A 22,564-nucleotide genomic window follows, 5' to 3' on the forward strand; every position below is an offset into this window, starting at 1 on the left:
GTTTTGTGGTCATCATTATCCCCCAGTTAAATGTTGGGCTGAATACTTGCAGGATGTATGCTGCAGCTTATCCAAATATGTGTCTACTTCGGGTTTAGAATTTTTAATGAATGCTGTTATTCACCACTGTCCTTAACATACGGTGATGTTAGATGTGTACGCCAGTTGTTAGAAACCCAGTGCAGTCCTTGGCGCCTTTTGGGTTTTGCAGCTAACTGCCAGAGGGTGTGGGCTTTGCTCTGGTGGGGAGGGTAGGTTTCCAAGGACCAACGGTAGAATTTGGGGTGGGGTGGGGGGTGGAAGACAACATGGGTGGAGCTGCCTTCTGGCATGAAGAGGTAGGTCTGTCTGAATCTGTGTGTGTGAATGAGCTGAGCCTCTGCAGAGTATTTGCAATTCTCTGTCGTACACACATGTGAAAAGGCTTGAGAGCTAATTGGACAAGGTTTTCATTAGCTCCAGGAGAAGTTGCTTCCTCATTAAAGGCTTCAGAGAGTCTGAGCATTCCCGAAGGAGGCAATGCCCCACACCAAGGTCCTTCGTCTCATCCTGCTGACACTGTCTGGAGTTCTGGTCCCTTTTGTGGAAACAGGTAAGTTGGATTTCTTTCCAAACTACCATTGCAGCCCTGACCTCTTTACTTGTTCCCTCACCTCTCCCAAGCATCTTGTGTTCCTTCTCCAGTCAAAGTGGAATTCAATCAGAGTATTGATTGCTAGTGCTAAGAGAAGTATCTAAAATCTAGGCAAAACAGAGAGGCTATGGGTAGCATTTTATGGACTGAGGAGCAGGTTTCAGTGAGTTTGTGTGCACCTGGAAAAAAATTGGTGCCCTAAAACCTTGAAGAGTTGTCAGCAGCAAACTTAGGTTTGAATTAGCATTTTTAGGACTGCATCTCTTGTGCTGGCACCATACAAATGTGGAATTTGGTATTGTATATATAATTCAGCACCATGAGAATTATGATTTTTTAAAAAGGAAGTTTTTAGTCCTGTCTGTGAATACTGCACTGGTGAAATCTCTAGGCAAGTGGCAGAATAAGAGATTTAGTGTCCCAGAAGACAGGTTTTAGTGTATTTTCCAAGTCTTTCCCTATCCTTGATTCGTTGAAGAAATTACGTGAAGTAGGCAAACATTACAAAATGCATATATACAAGATGCATCACACACCACTTGCATCATACATAAACTGTAGGGCATCATTTTTCTTAGTTCTGAATTTGAGTCATCAGTACAAAATTCTAATTATTAAACACACAGAGAGAGATAGTGTGTGTACACAAGTCCTAATCAGTGTGTTCCCTTTGGAAAGATCCACGTGCCTATTTGTTCAATGCTGAGAATACCAATGGAATTCAGTGTCGGAAAAACATTTATGCAAAATACGATTTTAAAAGTGTAAGCTTAAAAGTAACCTAACTGCAATTCCCCAATCCCTTTTAAAAAACACTCTTGGACTGGGCAGTCTGTTCGTGTGACAACTGAATAAAACAGGGGTGGCTAACTTGTGGCCCTAAAGATGGTTCTGACTACAATTCCTGTCTTATCTGACCATTAGCCTTGCTGGCTGCGGGTGATGGGAGCCATGGGCCAACAATATCTGGAAGTCTCAAGATTGGTTACCCCTGGGGCAGAACAGAGCCGTACGTGGGGAAATAACATACCTGGGATCCTTTAACTGGATTTCTAATGTTGTTTCAAGGCTCATGGGCTACAATCCTATACCCCTTACTTGGAAGGAAGTTTCATTGAATAGGACTTACTTCTGAGTAGACATGTATGCCTAGGATTCCACCATTAGCTTGCTCATTACAAACTTTGAAAGTTCTTTGCCCAGTGAAGGGGCAGAAAACTACTTGACCTTCGCAGTACATTTTAGACAGACATGGAACACACAAGCCATACAAAAGCTACACAGGGCTTGTTAGAAGCTTGTGGTGTTTCACTTACAGATATAAATGGTAATGGAGTTTCCAAAGCCATAATGAAAAGCCATTATCAATATGTTCACCCTATCTTCATTGCATTTGGATTGACAGTACTGGAGCTTCGAAGCTGCTTAATTCCTGACCATGAGCATTAGTGGCAATGCTTTGTCTTCGGTAGGTTGCATCAAAGGAGTCAACATATATTTTGCTAACTAACAGCAGGGAAGATGAGATGATATCCCCATCTTTGACTTGGCACAAACAACATTGCCTCTTTAGGAACATCATCTGTACCCTTTCATACAATAAAATAAATTGTTTTAATGTGAGTCCTGGCTTTCATAGATGGTAGAAGAATCCCATATGATAAATATGTTAATCATTTTCTCTACAGTGTGTTGCAGTATTTTATTTGCATTGGTTTTCCTTACTGGAACTTGGCAGAATGGTTGCAACAACATTGTTTGATGCCGCCACATTGCATTTCTTTGTCACCACAGTACTGATAATATTTGGGAGTGTTGACCAAGAGACTGGCTATTGATTTTAGCATTTTCATTTTGCTTTAAAGTGCAATTTATTTCTTGGTTTAGCTCTGTATCCAGCAATGAGCCTTTCAACACAGGCAATCCCATAACTTTTCTTTACTCAGTCATCTTTGTGCTCTCTCTTCATATTGTTGGTACATCCCTTGATGTCTTATCCCCGCATTTTTCAACACTTGACTCACAGCTGTATGTATGAGCTGACCGTTGGAAGTGCTTTGTGCTGGAGGAGATAATGAATTTCTCTGTTGTATTTTATCTGTGACTGCTCAGTCATTCATCGTTTGAATATTGCATTTGTGATGTAATGAGCAGGCATTTAGGAACTTGCCCCTTTTTTCTTTTATCCAGTTTGCCAAACAAACAAACAACCCACCTTTCATCAAAAGATCTCAGGGCAGTTAATGCATTGGACTGTTTAGATTTCCCTATTACCTTAGAACTGCCTTAGAACATAAATAGCATTTAAAAAGGTAATGGGTGAAACCCAGATAAAATTCCATTATTTATTTACTTTGATAATTTACGTTAATCATTTTTATCCCATCCTTAAAAAGCTAAACAACTTTCAGGGTGACTTAGAAGGTCAACATATAATTTATTACTTATAATTGTAAAGCATTTTTACCTCGCTCTTTTTAGGGTACAAAAAAAAGAGCCAGTCTCTGCTCCCAGGCTTGCAATTTAAAAAGATGTGACATAAAAAGAAAACGGATTGGGGAGGGAGAAGCAAACTTTGGGCACTAGATCTTGGTTACAAGTCAAGAACATATGGGCTTGCTGCTGTTGGCTGCTCACAGTTCTGCAACAGGTCTTTGTGGACCTCCCAAAAAACAGTTTTCCAACCCAACGTTCTCTTTTTCACAAGGCGGTTGGTTCCGATGGCCTCTGAAAGAGGAGGAGCCCGGCCCAGTTCAGTTTATGAAAATGGCAGTGAATGAACATACTATAATATGGTTGTAACTTTTCTGTGAAGCATACCAGATAAAAGCTGCAAAACCTAAAAGTGACATATGTGTTGGATATCACACCTTGTGAAAGAGGATTCATTTTTATTCCCATTGTGCCTTTTGGAGGTTGTTTTTAAATTTGGCTTTCAACGTACGAGTCAGGAAGAAAACTCCTTGCCATGTGTCCCAACAAAATGATGAAAGGGGTACAGCCAGTCCCCTTGTGTGCTTAGCTATATACATAGCCCCGGCCTCTTTTTTTGTAAACAAGTTTATTTAACATCCAGAGCAACCATGGTACTTTGTGTAGACCCATGCTTGAGCTTGTACCATCACAGACTTCCCTTTGTGCCTCTGAAGAAGGGCTTCTTTCATCCACACACTGGCCACATGCCCACTGGGGCTACCTGAGTCCGTACAGCCCACTCTTGGTCTCTGAGAGCACTTCTGGGTCCCTGCTTTTCTGTGCCGGCGCCTCTGGCTTTCCACAACAGAAACCTCCAAAGTGAGCAGGCAGATACTGATCTCAGCCCCCAAGTACTACTGATGTTTTAAATCTTTAGTAGCTGAGAACCAGCCCAAGGGATTAGTCCCTGACCACCTTCACCTCACAACTATCCATGTGGAGAGAACAGTCAAAACCCCTCAATTTTCCTGCAAACCTACATGAAAGTGATGGAATCAGGAGGCCATGCAGATGTTTCTTCATATATGCATGGCATAGAATCAACCAGTTTTTTTGCTGCAGATGGAGGCTTCCGTCTCTTGATTTGAACCAATAATAATAATAATAATAATAACAACAACAACTTCTTATTTATACCCCACCCATCTGGCTTCCCCAGCCATTCTGGGCGGCTTCCAACAAAATATTAAAATACAGTAATGCATCAAACACTAAGAGCTTCCCTAAACAGGGCTGCCTTCAGATGTCTTCTAAAAGTCTGGTAGTTGACATCTGGTGGGAGGGAGTTCCACAGGGCGGGTGCCACTACCGAGAAGGCCCTCTGCCTGGCATCCTGTAACTTTGCTTCTCGCAGAGAGGGAACCACCAGAAGGCCCTCGGCTCTGGGCCTCAGTGTCCGGGCAAAACGATGGGGGTGGAGACGCTCGAAGGCTAATACTGATGATTTGAACTCTGCGTATGAGTCATGTTTAAATCAGGCCACTTGCAAAACAGCAGTGGAGATTGGTTTCAAGCTTTCCGGGACGTTAATGTTTGTAAGAGCAGGGACAAGATGGCCTGAGACAACTCTGCACTGTCATAGCGTCTGCTAATGCCCCAGTTAAAATAATCATGCTGCCTTTTTCACTCATCCCAGTACAAATGGATGATGGGACTAGTGGCTATGGAGATAGAATGTGCTTTGGAAGAGGAGTTGATTTCTCCAGAGGAGCTGCTGCAAAGTGATCCTCATTTTTAAAAAGTAGCCTATAACTAATCCAGAGAAAGAAGTGAGGTGAAAATAAACTATCTCTGAGCCACAGTAGTTCTCTAAGCATGTGTTCTCAGGCATTTTATTTTCGCCTTTGTTCATGTGTCAAGATGGAATAAATGATTCATTGGCATGTTGCAGCACCCCCTTGTTTTTGACTAAAATATGTCAGTTTGTTCAGAGGCATCCTCATTTTCAGAGACTACTTGTACCATGGTTGGTTTGAAACTGATACTATGGGGACTACTGTGGTGTTTTCTCAGCAGAGTATATATTACATAACCTGGACCTTTTAGCACTTTGTTCCAAGCACGATCTCTTTGCCAGCATTATTAAATTGTCATCCCAGTTTAAGTTTCTTTGACAAGCTACATTAACTTAGATCAGTGTTCGAGGCCTGTGACAAGTTTCAAATTAAAGGGAGATTATAACAACTCTAATTAAACACCAATCCCTGTTGATCAGGAAGTCTTTGAGAGAGTGGGGGTTCTTGCTTATCCCAACCATTCTGTTACTTTTAAATTACGTGGGAAATAATTTCTTCCTGGGTGCAATTTGAGTTGGAAATGTCATATTTTGGTGGGCTTTGGCCATTTTTAACAAAAACGTATTTTTTCAGACTTTAGGCGCAAAGTCGACGTTCCTATCCTGTGCTTATAAATGCCAATCACAACACTTCTCATAGCACAGGGCAAGGGGAGGGGATGGTAGAGAGAAGAGATTGGTTGTTTTAAGATCAGAGAGCTGATGTTAACATGCTGCCTCAACTGCAAGTAGACCATCCGTTGTTGCAGTTGTCTCTTGGTAGTACTACTTTTGCTGAAGGAAAATTATATTCACAGCATTCAAATTGGAAAAGGTTGTCAACTGATGAAGATGGGAAACAGGCCTGGCCTTGGGCTTTGAACAGCTATAGGAGAAATCACAAGTCAAAATTTTTCACAGCACTGTGATTTAAGCATTGTTACATTTGAAAGCCTACAAATTAAAGGCCACATTCACAGCATACATTTAAAGCACTAAGATACCACTTTAAACAGTCACGGCTTCCCCCAAAGGATTCTGGGAGCTGTAGCTTTTAAAAGGTGCTGAATGTTGTTAGGAGGCCCCTCTTCCTTCACAGAGTTACAATTTGCAGAGTGATTTAACAATGACCCCTCTTCCCAGGGAACTCTGGGAATTGTAGCTCTGAGAGGTGTAAATGTCTCCTAACAATCAATTTGCTGACCAATTTGTTTTCAGTCCCGGAAAATCAATGTACAACCATTACAAATTTGAGCAAAACTGTTGCTATAATTCCAGCTGCTTTCCCCTCCTTTGGTCATTAGAGCATGCAGTGGAGGGATGTAAGCAGGATATCAGTACTTTAGCAAACTGGGCAGATCACTCAAAGGGAGGAGTCAGATTGCTACTTCCTGTGCAAGTGGGTATAATTTTTATTTAATGAAACACTCTGACAATTCTGGAGAGGATTATGAATATCTCAAGCCCCCAACCTCAGACTATGGCTGTTTATTCTGAAGGGAAGGACATTTTGTCAGTAATAGGTTTTACCTCAGGTTCTTCATTGGCCTTTGGCTGCCAACCAGGCTAAATTCAAGGTTCTGGTTTTGTTGTATGAAGCTTGGGACTAGGGTTAATGAAAGATCATTTCGCCTCTTATATACACAATCAAACACTGAATTCTGCAACTGAGGGCCTCCTGCAGATACCATCTTAGCAGATCTGCCCCACACAATGTAAAGAATCAGGCCTTAAGTGTTGTGGCACCTACCTTTTGGAATTCCTTATCCTTAAATATTAGACAGGTACCGTCTCTTCAACAGTACAGTCTACACCTGCATTGCAATGGTTTTATCAGTTCTTTTTTGCCTCCATGGGCTCCTTTGGAAGGAAAGGCGAGAAATTTAGGCTGAGGTACCTCCGGGTAACTGCAGCAGTGGCCTGGCAAGGATCTTTATGCTACTGGTTTGCCTGAAACCAGCTGTTGCTTGCTTTGGGTGAAGATTTTTTAGCCAAGGCACTTGAGGCTTCAGCTCCAACCTGTTGCTCCTGAGTGAGTTAAAGTTTATCTTGAATAAAACTGATAGCAGGAGCCTTGAAGAAAAAGCTAGGCCTGTTTGATTGCTTAATGAGTATCTGTTTGATACTGTGTATTAAAGAATATGAATCTTCATGACCAAAAATTATGCCAATATATTAGTCACGGGGCAAGTAAATATCATAAGGCAAATCATGTCATGACTGGGATTGAAGGAAACATATTGCTAGGAACATCCTTAAAGTGAAGGTTATGTTCTATACAGCACAGAGAGATAATATACAACATAGAGAGAAGCTATGTCAAATGATTTTTACAAAAAATTTCTAATAAAGCAGAGAAAATATTTCAAGCAAATACCCTACTTAAGGAAAACCTAGCTTGGATGTCTTTCCTTGGCAATGAGAACTCATCCCCAACCTATGTCAGAATCTGAAAAACATAGGTGTTAATAAGTCTCACTTTTTCCCTCCTAAAGAGTAAGGGGAAATGTGTGTGCGTCTTATGGAGCGAATGCAGGCTGCGCAGCTATCCCAGAAGCCAGAACAGCAAGAGGGATTGCTGCTTTCACTGCGCAGCGACCCCTGTTGCTGTTCTGGCTTCTGGGATTCAGAATATTTTTTTTCTTGTTTTCCTTCTCCAAAAACTAGGTGCGTCTTGTGGTCTGGTGCGTCTTATAGAGCGAAAAATATGGTAATCATCAAAACCTTTAAGTAGGTTACATAAAACAATATAAAATACACATTAAAAATACTGATAAAATCAGATGTTTAAAACAAACTGATCTAAGAATTTTCAAAACATAAAATCAGCATTTTTAAAAAAGCGTTATAAGATAAAATGCCATGTAAACAATACACACCAGGGTAGATTTGCTTGAACAAAAAAGTTTTTAGCAGGCGCTGAAAACGTTACAGTGAAGACACCTGCCTAATATTAACAGATCCTGAGTTTCAGAGTACAGGGGCTTCCACACTGAAGGCCTAATTCCTTGCAAGTGCAGAACAAACATCATGCGGCACTGGCAAAAGTGGCAGTTCCACAGATCAAAGCAGTCAATCGGACACATGTGAGGTAAAGCGATCCTTCACAAGGTTGTCAAAAATGGCACCTTTCCAAATGTGAGTACTGTATATTGCTCACTTTAAGAACCAAGTTAACAGGCATTTTACATCATTTGTGGTAGGATTTAATTTTGGTAACTAGCTGGAGGACTATTGCCTAAGGTGCAGGGAAGGGAACCTCCCCTCCCCCGGGGGCTGCATCCTTGAGGTAATCAGATTTAGACCGCTTGGCAGTGCCAAAGTGCTTGAAGTCATAGGTCAGTGGTGGCGAACCTATGACATGTGCGCCAGAGTGGGCACGCGGAGCCCTCACTGCTGGCGCCGCACACCATCGGCCCATCTGCACTGTTATTTTGTTGGTTTTTTCCATTTGGGCTCCCGGTCCTCCCCACGCTACTGCGTGCATCCACTGCTTAAACCCGGAACCTTTGTTATTTTTTCTGCTGGCAGGCGATTGTGTTCGGCAATTGGTCTGTTTTTCTTTCTTTTTTAAAAAATATATTTTTATTAAACAATTTTAGCCAAACAAATTATCAGTCACAATAACTAATTACATTTCTCTCTCCCCCCCTTTTTATTCCCCCCCTTCCCTCCCTCTCCCACCCCTAAGGACTTCCCTCAGCTCCCCTCTCTGATTTGTTTGTACATATTATTCTCTGCATGTTAAAAATTGTACATACCATTGCCTTATCTATCATATATTCTACTAATAAGTTTGTGGATGTTTATTCAAAACCTGCCAAGGAGTCCAAATCATTTTGTTGTTTTTTAGATAGTTTGCAAAAAGTTCCCATTCTTTCTTAAAGCCACAATTGTCCTTCTCATGTAATTTATATGTCAACTTTGCCATCTCCGCATAACTCATCAGTTTTTCTTCCCCTTGTTCTTTCGTTGAGATTTCCTCGTTCTTCCATCCTTGTGCTAACAAGACTCTTGCCGCTGTTGTTGCATACATAAATTATTTGTTTTTCTTGGCAGGTCTCATCCTAAAATCCCTAACAAAAACGCTTCGGGCTTCCTTACAAATGTCATTTTAAACATTTTTTTCAATTCGTTATATATCATCTCCCAAAAAATTTTAACTTCTCTACATTCCCACCACATATGATACAAACGATTGGTCTGTTTTTCAATTGGCTGCGGCAGTGGCTGTTTCTGATTGGGTGTAACAGCTATCATTATTTGATCCTCGTGATTTTTTTCCTGCACTTTTTCGATGCTGTGTGGTAGTTCCCAGCTCCCCCCTCCAAGCCAGGCCTCGCCAATTCCCTCCCCCCCCTCTATTCCTACGCAGGCCCTTTGCCTCCTGTGGGCCCAACCTGCCTGGGCTAGGAGGGCACTTGTGCCCACCGCCTCCCTGTGCGCCTGGCACAACCCAGCCTCACCCCTTTGCTGTGATGACATTGCCGGAGGGAGGGAGGAAGATGGGGAAGACCATGCTGGGATTGCTGGCGGGGAGCAGGCAGGCAGGCAGGCAGGCAGCCACGGCTTTGGGGCTGGCTGGCTGGGGTGGGGTCTCTCCCTCTCCTCCTAGCCACCGCTGCCCACCTGGTCTCAGGGCTGCTCCGTCCTCCTCGCAGCAGCCCAAGAGTGAGCCAGCCAGCTAGCCAGGGAGCACCCGGCAGGGGGGGGGGAGGAGGGAGGAGTGTTAAGTTGTGGGCGAACATAGCAGACAACACAGCGATTCTTCAAACAGCTCTTCTTTATTCAGATGTCAGAACAGAACTAACCTGAGGGGCTCAGTCAGCCTGCTTATATAGAGCTCCAGAACAATTGTAACTGTTGCCATTTTCTAAAACTATCCTATCACTGAACGTCACTTTTTGATCCTTCAGTGATTGGATAGTTTTGTATGCAAATGAAGGATACTATCTACAGTATCCCCCTGCTGGCCCAGGGTGAGGACTTCAGTACATAACAAGGAGGGAGGGAGATAATTATATATATATCCCGCCCGCCCGCCCTCCCCAGCCGAAGCGGGGCTCAGAGCGGCTAACAATAGTAAAAATAACACAGTTTACATAAAATCACAATCAATTAATTGAAATACATTCTAAAACCAATTCATTCTAAAATCAATTCAGAGTCAAATTAATGGCAACCATTGGGCTAGAGTTCTATGAAGATTACAGAAAGGAGGGGGTCAGACTGTGCCCTGGCCAAAGGCCTGGTGGAACAGCTCTGTCTTGCAGGCCCTGCAGAAAGATGTCAAGTCCCGCAGGGCCCTAGTCTCTTGTGACAGAGCGTTCTACCAGATCGGGGCCACAGCCGAAAAAGCCCTGGCTCTGGTTGAGGCCAGCCTAACCTCCCTGTGGCCTGGGATCTCCAAGATGTTTTTATTTGAAGACCGCAAGGTCCTCCATGGGACATAGCAGGAGAGGTGGTCCCATAGGTACGAGGGTCCTAGGCCGTATAGGGCTTTAAAGATGGCGAGAACCGCGGCGTTTCCCCTCAAAAACGTAGGGCACTTTGCAATAAATAAGTCAGTTTTGGTTTCCTGTTAGGGCACTCGGTCTCTAAAAGGTCCGCCACCACTGTCATAGGTGATGTGGGCCGAGCCAAAGTGGGCGGGGTTTGTGTAGTGGGTGGAGTTTTGAAACAAGGCTGAGGGACGCACAAAATGAGACCGAGAGCTGCATGTGCTCCTTGGACCACAGTTTCCTCACCTCAGTCTAGCGTTATTACAGATGCTGCACAGCACATGGCTTCAGTAACCTTAATACTTGTTTGTGAGGGGAACTGTGAAGAAACTTAATCCACGAGATTTTAGAGATGACTTTTTCTTTCATGTGTTGTGATTTTTGTCTCCTCTGTGCACAGTAGTTTCTTCATTAAGGTGTGAGGCACAACCTAGAAGGGGCCAGCATTAGTTTGCAGGCCAATTCGTAGCTGTCAGTTTGGCCAGTTGCTGACCACAGCTTTATTTATACTCGGTGGTGTGCAGGTTTTTCCCTACTAATCAAGGTAGGTTAGAGATGGAATTTCAGCACGATCCAAATGCCACTGGTATAATTCACACTTACTGACTATGTGGTGCACCAAATCGGACTGTCCTGTTGGCAGACTAAATGACCCCTTTGTGAGGGTCACTAAGGCTGTTTCATGCAAGCCTATGCTATCAGCCCTGACCACTTAGCCCTCTACTTGAGAGTCTTCAAGCAGCAATGCTGTGGACTGAAGCTTTTCCACACGTGAAGACTGACTGTCCTACCCAGGGCTTTTTTTTCAGCCGAAGCTCAGGTGGGCACCATTGCCATTCTAAGAGAACAAAGGACAAGTTAATGGTGAGCTTTGGCACCTCTTTTTCTAGAAAAATAGCACTGGTCCTATCACTGATAAGTCTTTTTATCCACTAGCCTGAAGTGAGACTTACCATGATCCCACTTTCCTATACAGCGTTGTGCATTTTTGTTTCATTTTTTAAAAACAAAACTTCTGTACGTTCTTTGTCTACTGGCAAGCTACTGCAACCTTTGGCCCTTAGCTATATTTCCCCTCAGGCTTGGGGATCATCTTATGGGATTAGATAGCTTTGAATGTTTTGCTCCACATTTTCAGTTTGGTGTGACATTTCCAGTGGTTTTGACAGAGCCCTGCAGAATGTCTCCAGTTCTTGCTGGGGCCTCTGCCTCGTCCTGCTCAGACAAAATGAGCATTGATCGCTGCCTTCTGGGTCCAGCCACATATAAACAGAAAGGGCCTTTTGAGTTCCTCCAGAGCCCGCTTAGGGGGGGGAAACAGGACATGAATGGCAACATCAAAGAAAATGTAGTTTTCTTGGAATCTCACCTGAGAAGGCATCTGAGGGGCACCGTCAGGGGAGGGTCTGGGTTCCTGTCTATCCTAGTTCCAGGGCTGTGTGTCCTGCCTGTGAAAGTCCTGGCAGGGGAAGTCTGCCGGGGGAGTGAGAAGCTAACATTGTGGGCAGGGAGAAGATTGCCAACAACGCAAAGGCTCCATTAATCCTGCAACTGTGCTCAGTGCTTGGCCTCTCCTTGGACTCGCCAGATGTTTAAAATATTTGCAAGCTTTTTTCAATCTGTAAATTCTTCAGCGGGCAGAAGCCTCCAAGAGCAAAAATCAAAAGAAGAATTGGTTGTATTGTATCATCTAAACTTGAGAAGCTAAGGTGATCAGAGCAGGCTCTAGATGGCAAATAGGCCTTGCATGGAAAGACTGGGCCCAGTTTCTCAAGTCATTTGCAGTGAAAAAAGTTGTGACAAATATACCACCTCCCTGTGGAAAAACACATTTGCCACCAATCAAAGGTGTATTTCAAGCCTTCCAGTTCCATCTAGATTTCCAAGGACTCATGCAAGACATTGAGCAGTTGAGCCTAAACAACACAACACAACTACCTGAAGCTGTACCCTTTTCTATCCAATCATATTTCCTTATTTCCTGTTTATTGCAGCCTTATTTTTCCTAGCTTTTAAAAACTGTTTGTGGGCAAAGCATGATATGTCATGATAGAAAAGGTTTTAGGTTTATGGTTCTTAAGGATTTCTAGTGACCATTATATGGACCACTTGGGGTTCCTTTTATCCCTTAAAAAGATGGTTTGAATTTTTAAAGTATATGAATACTGTGTACTCCCCTCTTCAGCTTTGCCATGCTTATTTCTCCATTTTTCCACTTAAGCAAAAAGCAAACACAAGTACAACAAGGTTCCTCCCACAACATGTATGGGTAAGATTATCATGCTAATACGTATTTTTGTAACTGAAAGGTAGAGCATGAAACCACATGAACTGCCGTTACTGACTGTGCCCAAATGGCAAGCCTTGTGGGGCCAATTTTGGTCAAACTGTCAACAGAGCAAACAGAAAGAAGATGGGCAGAGATGATGTAAAGTTTAGAATGAATATTTCAAAGCACCATTAGGTGTGGCTGGAGGTTGCAGGCTCAGAACCAAGGGAGAACTGAACAGCTCTGATGATTTTATCCAGCAGAGGGCAATGCAACCCATTCTTTTGCTACCACTTATTAAGATGTACTTGTTATTGCCTAGGGAAGGAGGAAGCCTTAATGAGCCTTTCAGCATCCCAGTGTTAATTAATTAATTTATTTTACAAAGCTAATTATATACCACACTATTCATTAAAAAAAATCAAAGGGTTTTTTGGTGGTTTTTTTTTTTTACACTAATTGTGCATAAATCCATATTAAATAGTTAAAATCAGAAATTGACTATTATGGAAAGATAAAGCCTGCATAAGTCTAATGGAATAGAAAATTTGAAACAGGGTTCCTGTTGAATCTCTAGTGCCAGAATTTAAGAGGCTGTGGTCCAGATATTCTGAAAAGATTAACTGGGCTTTTGTGTGTGTTGCTCTAGCAGAATACCCCCAAGGACCTCTCCCAACGCTATGGAATGACCCACCAGAGCTGCCATCGGGTGGAGGGCCCTCAGAGACCACCACCACAGCCCGCTTCTCCGACTCTCCAGGATTCCCACCTTACACTTCTGATTATGAACCAGAGGACACAACCCATCTGCACCAACTGGATAATGGGAACGGTACATGTTATTGGAAATGGGGTGCTAAACAACATGGCTTTGGGCGGGAGGGTGGCGCTGTGTGAGGTCACAAAAATTTGCTATGTTGGGATGGCTGTACTGGAAACCATCATTTCCTTCTAATGCAACAAATTTTAACACGATTTTGGAAGAGTAGTAAAATGTCTCATGAAATACTGCAGTGGATGACTAAAACAACCACCACCACTAGCAGTTTTGCATTGTTATGTAAAGCAGAAATACAAAAGAAACAGATTTCCATTTTATTGATGCACCTTAAACAATACCATTCCTTTGGAATTTAAGAAGCTCACTTTCTGCTCCAAAGATAAAAAGGTAAAGGACCCTGGGCGGTTATGTCCAGTCAAAGGTGACTATGGGGTGTGGCATTCATCTCGCTTTTCAGACCAAGGAAGCCAGACCAGTGTTTGTCCACAGACAAATGCCACCTCCCTTGGCATGACCACAGACAAACGCCTGGTCATGTGGCCAGCGTGACTGAACCACTACTGGCACATGGAGGACTGTGACGAGTGCCAGAGTGCATGAAAACACTTCCCGCTGCAGCAATACCTATTTATCTACTTGCACTGGCATTCTTTTGAACTGCTAGGTGGTCAGAAGCTGGGACAGAGCAACTGGGACAGAGCAACGGGAGCTCACCCCAAGTCAGTGAAGGAACTTTTCTGACATCCCATTGCGCAGATTCAAACTGCCAACCTTCTGACTGGCAAGCCCAAGAGATGTCCTAAGAACATGGGGTGCCAAGTTGGCACTCCTTGTGCTGGATAATGGCTGCATTCACTCTTAATGCTAGATCATAATTTATCCTTCATGTGCAAAAATCTCAGTCTCGTGTTCTTCCTTCACTTCCTCTGGCTCTGCCACTTTAAATGACCCACAGTTATTCACTATATCTAAACCCAGCCAAACTGTGCTTTGTGTTAACTATAGCATAAGGAAACAAGCAATCTAAAGTTGACACTACTTTTATTTATTATTATTTATTAAATTTGTATACTGCCCTTCATCCAAAGATCTTGGGGCGATTCACAGCAGAAAAATTACAGGATAAAACAAAAAATGCACGATAAAAGCCAGAACATTGACAAAAGAAAGCAATAACCCACCCACCCACCTGACTTAGGATTTTGGATTTTTCTGAATAAATGATGTAAGATCCTTGATAAATAGAGAGAACAAAACACATACAGCCCCAGTGATCTGCTGCATATCTGCCTTAAATTCTTAAAACTCCTGGTATAATTAGAGATCATTGTTTACTCCTTACTGCTTGCAACCAAAATCAAATCTGTTTCTTCTGTAGATGTAAAGAATGACACAACAGAGCCATTTCTTTACCTTCCCTGTGCAGCTATTCCCCAAGGAATGTCAGTGCAGCATTCTAGTCTCAGACTTTCTCCCTCAACCAGCAACTGAGAGTATGCATGATGTCAGCAAATGCGTCAAGAAGGGGGAAGAGCCATATATGGCCCCTTATCCTCTGACCTAGATTGGCCCACCCGCTAACCACTGGCTTAGGGGATCTAGCACATGGGCTTTATACACGGCATTACTTAAGAGAATGATCCAGTACAATCCAGTGTTGTTTTCCTGGTGCTGTACTTGTTAGCAAAGATGTATGGTGGGAAAGACTGTGTATTTCCTGCACATGTTTTTCAGAGGCACTTTTCTGTTCTCCTCAACCTGTCTGCTTCCTCTCCCCTCCTCTTTGTCACCTACAGGGTCTCTGGGTCCTGGAGCCATTGGTGCCATAGTGATCGCTGCTCTGCTGGGCACATCTGTGATTGTGGCCCTGATCGTCATCACCCTGCGAAAGTTTTCTGCTTCCTGAAATCAATAAAAAAGGTCCTTTTTCCTAATATACACCTGTCTGAGCCCTTTCCTTCTTCTGCAGTTATTGCTTTCTGTCTGTGAAAAGGAAATGTTATAGGATATATAGCCTGTTTTTTAACCTCCTGGGATCAGAACCCCTTTTCTAACACAAATACTTTTAAAACATTTAGTGATGGCACAAGTGGGATTTAGAGTGGGGACTGAGGGACATGTGTACACAAATTGAGAAGCTGCCATGAAGTCAGAGTTTCTTGACATATATATATATATTTGTGCCACTAATCCAAATGCGATAAATTGTGTGCATTGTTTTAAAAGTCACATTAACTTGGCACGTGTGCTCGAATGCATCTTTCCAAGCTCTTGCTACAGCTAGAATAAAACTGTAATCAGATTATTGACTTTTAGCTTCTGTAGCAGTAGCTGGGGGTATATTTTATTTATTTGTGGAATGCCTGGTCTTATGTTTTGTTTTTGTTTTGTTCTGTTTTTATATACAGTCATACCTCGGGTTACAGATGCTTCAGGTTGTGCGTTTTCGGGTTGCACACTGCGCTGAACCCAGAAGTACCGGAACAGGCTACTTCCAGGTTTCGATGCTCGCACGTGCGCAGATGTGCTAAATCGCACTTTGCACATGTGCAGAAATGCCAAATTGCGACCCGCGCATGCTCAGATGCAGCGCTGCGGGTTGCAAATGTGCCTCCCGCATGGATCACATTCGCAACGCGAGCGTCCACTGTACCCTATTTGCTCTGGCTTTCATTTAATGGCTCATGCCACCAACAAGCCTTATTAGTATGACCTGGATATAATATTTGAGGGAGGTGGGGGAAGCGAGATTAAAAAGCCACCTGCATTGACTCCTGTTTGGGTTAAGCAGGCACCTCTGCTTACTTAGATACAAATATGTAGCACAGGGGTGACTGAGGAACATGTTGCCTCAACTAGATCAACCTTAGCAAAAAAAAAAAATTAACAACAAAGCAAATTACTCTGTTTGTTTGTTTTTTATGATGGCAGACAGGTAAGCTGTTGGATGTCCATGGAAAACCAGTGAGGGTTTTCACCTGAATAAATGGTATGGTTATGTTTGGCAAGCAGGCATTGCCAAAAAAAAAAAAAAGATATATGAAGCAAATCAGAGAGGCCAGGGGCTAAACAATGACTTTTGAAAAGCTTGGCACTGTTTCATTTTCTGCATAGCTAAGAATTCAGGAACTATATGACACTGTCAGGAATGGCTTTTAGGTTACAAGAGGAAAAATGCATGGATGGCTCTTGCTTTTTTTGGTAACAAAATATATTGTCTATTGTTTATCTATGTTTGTTTATATAAAGTGTATTAAAAAAAACAAAACCAGCCCAATGGCAGACAGCAATTGGATTTGAAAAGGCAGAACATCATTGGTCTCCTGGATGGACCAAGCAGCTGCTCAGGTCCTGCTCAGCTTTATTGAAGCTCATATATAGAGCCCTGTTCAGTTGTTATTCAAGTACAAAGCGCCTGTGTGGCCCTGCCTTCAGCCTTCATAAGTACAGCCTGCGCCACCACATTTGCTATGAGTATGTGTGAAGCCAGGAACAAGTACAACAAGGGGGCTAAAGGTGTGATTCCACAGCCCTTTGTTAACGAGCTGAATAGAGTTGTTGTCTTACCCCCATCCATCTCCATCCATTAATAAAGAGTGATGCAAGGAAAGAAATTCTCTGATAAACATGTAGACATGTAAAGCTGTTAAAACATTCTGCAAAGAGGTTTTGGGGATTATACATTGCACATTGTACATATAGATCACCCTGCATGACTCAAAAGTTAGTACTTCTTCCTGTATTATATTGAGAGGATTAGCAGCAGCTTCTCTACAAGGAGATCATCCTATTCTGTTTACATGACTAGAATGAAGGCTGCTAGATACTGGAAAAGCTTCTCTAGATGTTCAATCCAGAACTGAATCCATAGAACTGAAAATGTTAATGTATCAAAATAGACCAGCAGGAGAGGGCAGTTAAAGAGATTCCTTCAAAACATGGTTTCTTTTAATCTCTCAAGTCAATAAATACGTGCCAGGGATTCTTTTTCCATCATTGTATTTATTCTTTTGGAAAGATTATAATGTAATTATGTTGCATTCTAGTCTAGAAATACTTGTGGCTGCAGTCATTTGTATGTGCTATGTGCTAACCCACCTTTGTTTTGTCATGTTGCAATATGTACACTTGTGCTTCAATAAAATATTATTTTAAAGGTCTGAATGTAAGAAGCGGATTTGGAAAATAAGCCATGTTCCCATACAATGTAATTAAATCTGTGGACAGTATGTGTATGCGGTTAGTTAGTACATTCATGTTTAAGTAGGTGAGAGCTAGCTGCTGGAGAAATCAAAGTACTGAAAGCTGCTTGTTTGGCCATTTCTGTTTTCATAATAAGAAAAAATATTACCTCCCTCTCCTACATTTCATTCTGGTGGTGTCATAATGGCCTGCGACCCCAAGGTCTATGCTTGTGTGTAAAAATACACCAAGCTACCTAATTCTGGTAACTGGAGGAAGTTAATTGGTACACTGTGTAACTCGGCACTCAAAATTACAGCAATCTGCTTTTGCGTTTCTCTGAGACATTTTGTTAAATTAGCAGGATTGGTTAAGTCTGGTGAATGCCAGGAGCTTTTTGCTTTCCATAACTCAGCTATCGGGTAACCTTAGCCTTGTACAGTTCAATATGCTACTCCTTGGCTGTGGGTGTTAAAAATTCATTTGTAAAAAAAAATCTCAGTTTCTGGCAATAGGGCATGGCTGAACAGCACAGTGAAAGCTGTGCATGACTAAATGATCAGGAATGTTAGTTACTATCATTGCCTTACTGCTAAATGTTTTGTATTTTATTGCATTTCTAGCCTACCACTTCTCCAAGGAGCGCAAGGTTTCACCACCGTCTCGTTTAATATCCAGAACACCCCTGTGAGGTAGGTTAGGCTGAGAGGCAGTGACTGGTGAGCTTCATGGCAGAGTGGGGATTTGAATCCTGGTCTCCACCACACTAGATTGACTTTAAATTAAGTTAGTTGCATGTAAGTAAGAGCTGAAAGAGGTTCAGAAAGTGTTCCCAATAAAAGTTTACAAGGCACGTGTCCTTGGCTGCTTGGCCATTTTCTATCAGCTGCCTTTATCCATTGGGCAAATGGTGATTATATGCCTGGGCCAAAAAGATGTGGGAAGACTGTTTTGTTACATTTTTTGTGAACAATTCTAAATAGCACCTTTATTTCTCAGTTTATGTAGTTATACAAGTTGCCTTGAAGGCCTGATTTGGGATAAAAGGCAATCTTTTAAAAAAGCACAGCAATAGTTGAGCAGAATCAAAGGTTTTGCAGAAGGTCCTAGGTCCAATCCCTGGCATTTTCAGCTGAAAGGCAGGTATGTAGGAGACCTTGAGGAGATGTGACCAATCTGAGCAGATAGTACAAAGCTGGGTGGAACAGCATGACTCAGTATAAAGACAGTATAAGAACAAGTGATTCATACATTCATAACCTTGTGAACTAGCTTGAAAAAGAAAAATGCAGTGTACACAAGCCCTTGTGCAAGGAGCCTCTTAACACAGAGCATTGGGGAGCGTTGCTATTAAATAAATACTCCTTATCCGTTATTATTTATGTAACACTTTTAATATGCAAAGTGCTTTACAATCTTTTAATTTCTCGATCTCTGTCTCATGGTTGACTCTATAATTGTCCTTAGTCAAATGTTCTCTATTGTGAATCTTCTCTCCCCCTTCCAGAGAAGCATCTTGTTGCCAGTTGTAACTTTTGCAGCAAAGGAGAAGATATTTCCTGGCTTTGTAAGCATTTATATACACCAGCTTAAAAGTATTATACATAGAGTTCATGTGTACAGCTGAGGATCAATTCCCAGCTGACATGCAACAGGCCTTCCTATTGCTTTAGTAAAACGTTTGCAGACAACATTTACTACAAAAGCATGCCATCTTGTCCCTCAAGCATGTTGTTGTTGCTGCCTAGTGGCCTCTGTTCCTCTTTGAATGAGCATTTGGTCCATAATCAGTTTAATCCACTTGTATTGACAAGGATGCATTTCATTCAAAACTCTCTGAACTGGACAGAAATATTATTTGAAATACTGTTATCAGAGTCCGTATATACACCAGGGTAATTACACAGAAATTTGCTGGCCCTAGCTGAGTTCTTTAGCTCTCCAGATTTAGCATGGCTATAGAATGTCATGCATGCCTTGAGCTGATTCTCCACTTCTTGGTGTGTGTGTTTTTGTCTCTTCCCCCCCTCTCTGATGAAAAATTCCTTAGTATATGCAACAGAGCTGAGTAGTGAATACTATGGGATACTGTCAGTGCATTTGTTCAGGGCCTAAGTCTGTACTATCCACTCAGCCACCCTCTCAATATTTAGACATAGTTTACGATACCTACCATTGGCTCTCTCAAAGAACTTTGTTGTAAAACTTAAATGCAGTCAGATGGGAATCCTATATGCACTTACCTGGGAGTAAGGCTCATTGAACTCAATAGGTTTTACTCCTGAAATGACATCTATAGGATTGCATTGCTAGTAATTATTATAGTTTGCACTTAGGATATGGGTCCAGGTGGTGAATTGCACGGCTATGAGAAACAGTGAATTTCCAGTCCTTTCCTATTTTAGGTCAGGGATGGAGAACCTCATGCTTCGATGTGGGTGTGTGGAATACCTCTTTACCCTTGGGACTTTTACCAGCTATGGCCCCCTTGACTGCTTTTGCCTGACTTGAAATGTTCAACTGCGATAATTCCTCTTCCTTGCCTAGATGGAGAGCAACATGTGTAGGGGATCTCTGACCTCTATAAAGTTGGAATGTAGGTTCATCCCAGCTTTTGCTCTGCCCACTTTTGTCTATAGCCATATTCATCCCTCTTGTATGGCCCCCTGGAAGTTGCTCATGAAGCAATACTGCCCTTGAGCTAGGAGAGGCCTCACACTCCTGTTTGAAACCATGCAGCTTCTCTATGTCAGTATTCTCCTCTGCAGTTTCCTACAGGGTAGCCCAAGAGTACAGTGTAAATAATTTTGTGGAATATTTTTTAGCACAGAAGACTATGCTCTGCCCTAATTTTTTTTTACCTCTGTTAAAGAATCACCAATGCATTTAAAGTATCACCAATGTGTTTATTCATAAGGGATACCTGTTGATGTGCTTGTGTGGGTACTCCAAACTCAGTACCTACAGAGAAACTTCCTGAGTGTAGAAGTGTGTATACCAATACTGTGCACACTTTCAAAGGTGGTGCGCTCCTGTGCGCCTGGATTGCACACTGGAAAATCAAATGTGCCACTTGATGGAATATTAGAGAATCAGGCTGCTAACCTCTTGGGCCTTGTTGTACTTTTTTTTTCCAGTTGATCAGCATTCACTGTTTCCTTACCATGCAGAGTTAAGAGATTTACACTCTTTGCAATACAATAGGAAATTACATTTTACAGCTCCTAGTTCTGTACAGGCACACGACAGCCTCACCTCTTTTCAAGTTTGTCTTCAGAGATATTATCCATGATGCATCAAGTATGCAAAGAAGTTCATTAGCTTGGAGGAGAGAGGACTTGCTTGACAAAAAATGATATTTGTGCCAACTTCCGTTGTCTCAGCATCTGACATTCATTGTTTCTGAAATACAACTGCCCAGAACTGTGTGCAGTGATCATTGTCTATTCCTGCTGCCCATCTTCCTCCGCTGACTGTCATCTGTCTTGTGTACCCGGAAGCACTCCTTTAAGTTTTGAGATCGAATCTTGGGGTTCATAATCTCTTCACCCATGGAGCTGGGGAACCAACCTCTCTCTTGATCATGCAAACGCTCCCCAAATATCCAACCTAGATTTTTTGGGAAAAGGATGATTGTGGGTGGAGAAAGCATAATAGTGGCAGCTCAGTAAAGGAGTGATGAGTTAATGCAAGCAAGGTTCAAAACTGGTACAAGAAGGGAAGTTATACAACAATCATATCAGAATATATTAAGGGAAGCTGGTTACATAATATTTTCCGTGTGAAGCAGATGTTGCAATTTGCAAAGGCTTATAAGAATTCTGCTTCACTGGGACCGCAATGCTTTGGCAATCCGAGTGAAAAAGAGAGTATGAAAAAAATAAAAATAAAAATGCATTGGCCTTCATTCATTTCCTGACAACCCAATTAACAGGTTATATACTACCATCTGAGGAGCACTGGAACATACTGTACAATCCTTAATGCTGCAAGATATTTACTTCCTACACAGTTCCCCTGTTATGATTTTGTTGTGCATTTGTGCCTGCATTAAAACCCAAATATGGACACTTCTTACCATCATCGGTCTTTTCCAGGATGTTAAGTACATCAGCCAGTTCCAGCGACAGCTCATCTGGCTGCTGAGCCACATAAGGATGGACACACTGTACTTGAGGGCAATCTGCAAGTGGAAAAGGGAAATTACTAGTTTGCAGGACCCTTTATGAATACTATAAGGGAGAAATGGGAGGGGGTCTGCTACTAAAATGTGTGTGTGTGTGTGTGTCCCCAACTGCTGTAGCATATAGCAACCAGGCCTTTTGCCTCTCTGGTCAAGGGCTTAGAATAGCAAAAGTCTATTCTAGCATAACCTTGATAATTTCTGTTGCCTGTATTACTGTAGCTATAAAGGAACCACCTTAGAGGAAAAAGGTAAGCTAGGCTGTGTCATCTCAGCAAATAATTCAACCAACGGGCCAGTGAGTGCAATGGCTGATCTTGGGGACAGTTACATCCTCAGTCAGAGGTTTTGAGAAATGCATAGAATCTCATACAAGAGGGGAAGAGATCTCAGATTAGCTTCTTGCACTTGGGTGTAACATGGAATGGTACTGATGGGGGACTGAGATGACTGGGCAGCAGACAAATATGGAACAGTGATGTTGCATAAAATTCTGTAGACAAGAATAGGGTATGTAATCTCTTACTGAACCTTTCCGTAAAGGGATATGAAGCTGACTTCTTGGCTTCACAAAAATTTGCTTCAGGGCACACAATTTAAAAATGAAGCTTAGAATGGAATTTTGTTCTGCAATTAGGACCTGATCTGCCTTTGCATCCTAGAACTGACAATGCTAGAACCTAACCAAGAGCAGTGATGTGCTCTTATAATCCATCTGGATGACAACTTTCTATCATTCCCTCCTTTCCCCCCTTGCCCTCCTTA

General features: G+C 42.3%; 2 protein-coding genes and 1 long non-coding RNA gene across 16 annotated transcripts in view; 1 reads left to right on the forward strand and 2 right to left on the reverse strand.

Annotated features, from left to right (window-relative positions):
* Positions 1-316: 316 nt before the first annotated feature.
* On the forward strand, positions 317-18,865 carry SNORC (secondary ossification center associated regulator of chondrocyte maturation). Of its 9 annotated transcripts, XR_014511997.1 has the most exons (5): positions 8,662-9,358; positions 13,303-13,485; positions 15,231-15,354; positions 16,366-16,423; positions 18,240-18,865. XR_014511997.1 is itself a non-coding variant. In XM_083443413.1 (4 exons), exons 1-3 carry the CDS (start codon positions 9,181-9,183, stop codon positions 15,338-15,340), a joined length of 471 nt encoding a protein of 156 aa, XP_083299539.1. In that variant the 5' UTR covers positions 8,662-9,180; the 3' UTR covers positions 15,341-15,354; positions 16,366-18,129. The 9 variants fall into 9 exon arrangements, 8 of the variants coding, with proteins under 8 accessions (XP_083299541.1, XP_083299542.1, XP_083299539.1 ...); XM_083443413.1 differs by lacking the exon at positions 18,240-18,865 and having other exon boundaries at positions 16,366-18,129; XM_083443415.1 differs by lacking the exons at positions 8,662-9,358; positions 16,366-16,423; positions 18,240-18,865 and adding an exon at positions 317-592 and having other exon boundaries at positions 15,231-15,431.
* On the reverse strand, positions 6,289-9,442 carry LOC310678904. Its single transcript, XR_014512019.1, has 3 exons — positions 9,350-9,442; positions 7,266-7,332; positions 6,289-6,743 (listed from the first exon to the last, which is right to left on the reverse strand). It is a non-coding gene; the product is annotated as an uncharacterized lncRNA (long non-coding RNA).
* Positions 18,866-18,988: 123 nt separating the features above from the next.
* NGEF (neuronal guanine nucleotide exchange factor) overlaps positions 18,989-22,564 on the reverse strand; it is a 59,500-nt gene continuing 55,924 nt past the window's right edge. For all 6 annotated transcript variants that reach the window (XR_014511985.1, XR_014511986.1, XM_083443235.1 and 3 more), the window contains 2 exons: positions 21,695-21,799; positions 18,989-21,225 (listed from right to left, as the gene is read on the reverse strand). Coding sequence is in view for 4 of the 6 variants with exons in the window: in XM_083443235.1 (XP_083299361.1) it covers positions 21,053-21,225; positions 21,695-21,799 (278 nt within the window). In the remaining 2 variants the exon portion in view is untranslated. The remainder of the gene's footprint in view (positions 21,226-21,694; positions 21,800-22,564) is intronic.

Source organism: Podarcis tiliguerta, assembly GCF_965153285.1.
Source record: "Podarcis tiliguerta genome assembly, chromosome: 5".
Classification (NCBI taxonomy): Eukaryota; Metazoa; Chordata; class Lepidosauria; order Squamata; family Lacertidae; genus Podarcis; species Podarcis tiliguerta.

Excerpts from the sequence above, each read along its gene's own strand:
- SNORC (XM_083443413.1), top strand. The coding sequence starts at position 9,181 with ATGCTGTGTGGTAGTTCCCAGCTCCCCCCTCCAAGCCAGGCCTCGCCA. Across the intron at positions 9,359-13,302 it reads CCCAGCCTCACCCCTTTGCT|CAGAATACCCCCAAGGACCT; the intron begins GTGATGACATTG and ends GTGTTGCTCTAG. Across the intron at positions 13,486-15,230 it reads CCAACTGGATAATGGGAACG|GGTCTCTGGGTCCTGGAGCC; the intron begins GTACATGTTATT and ends TGTCACCTACAG.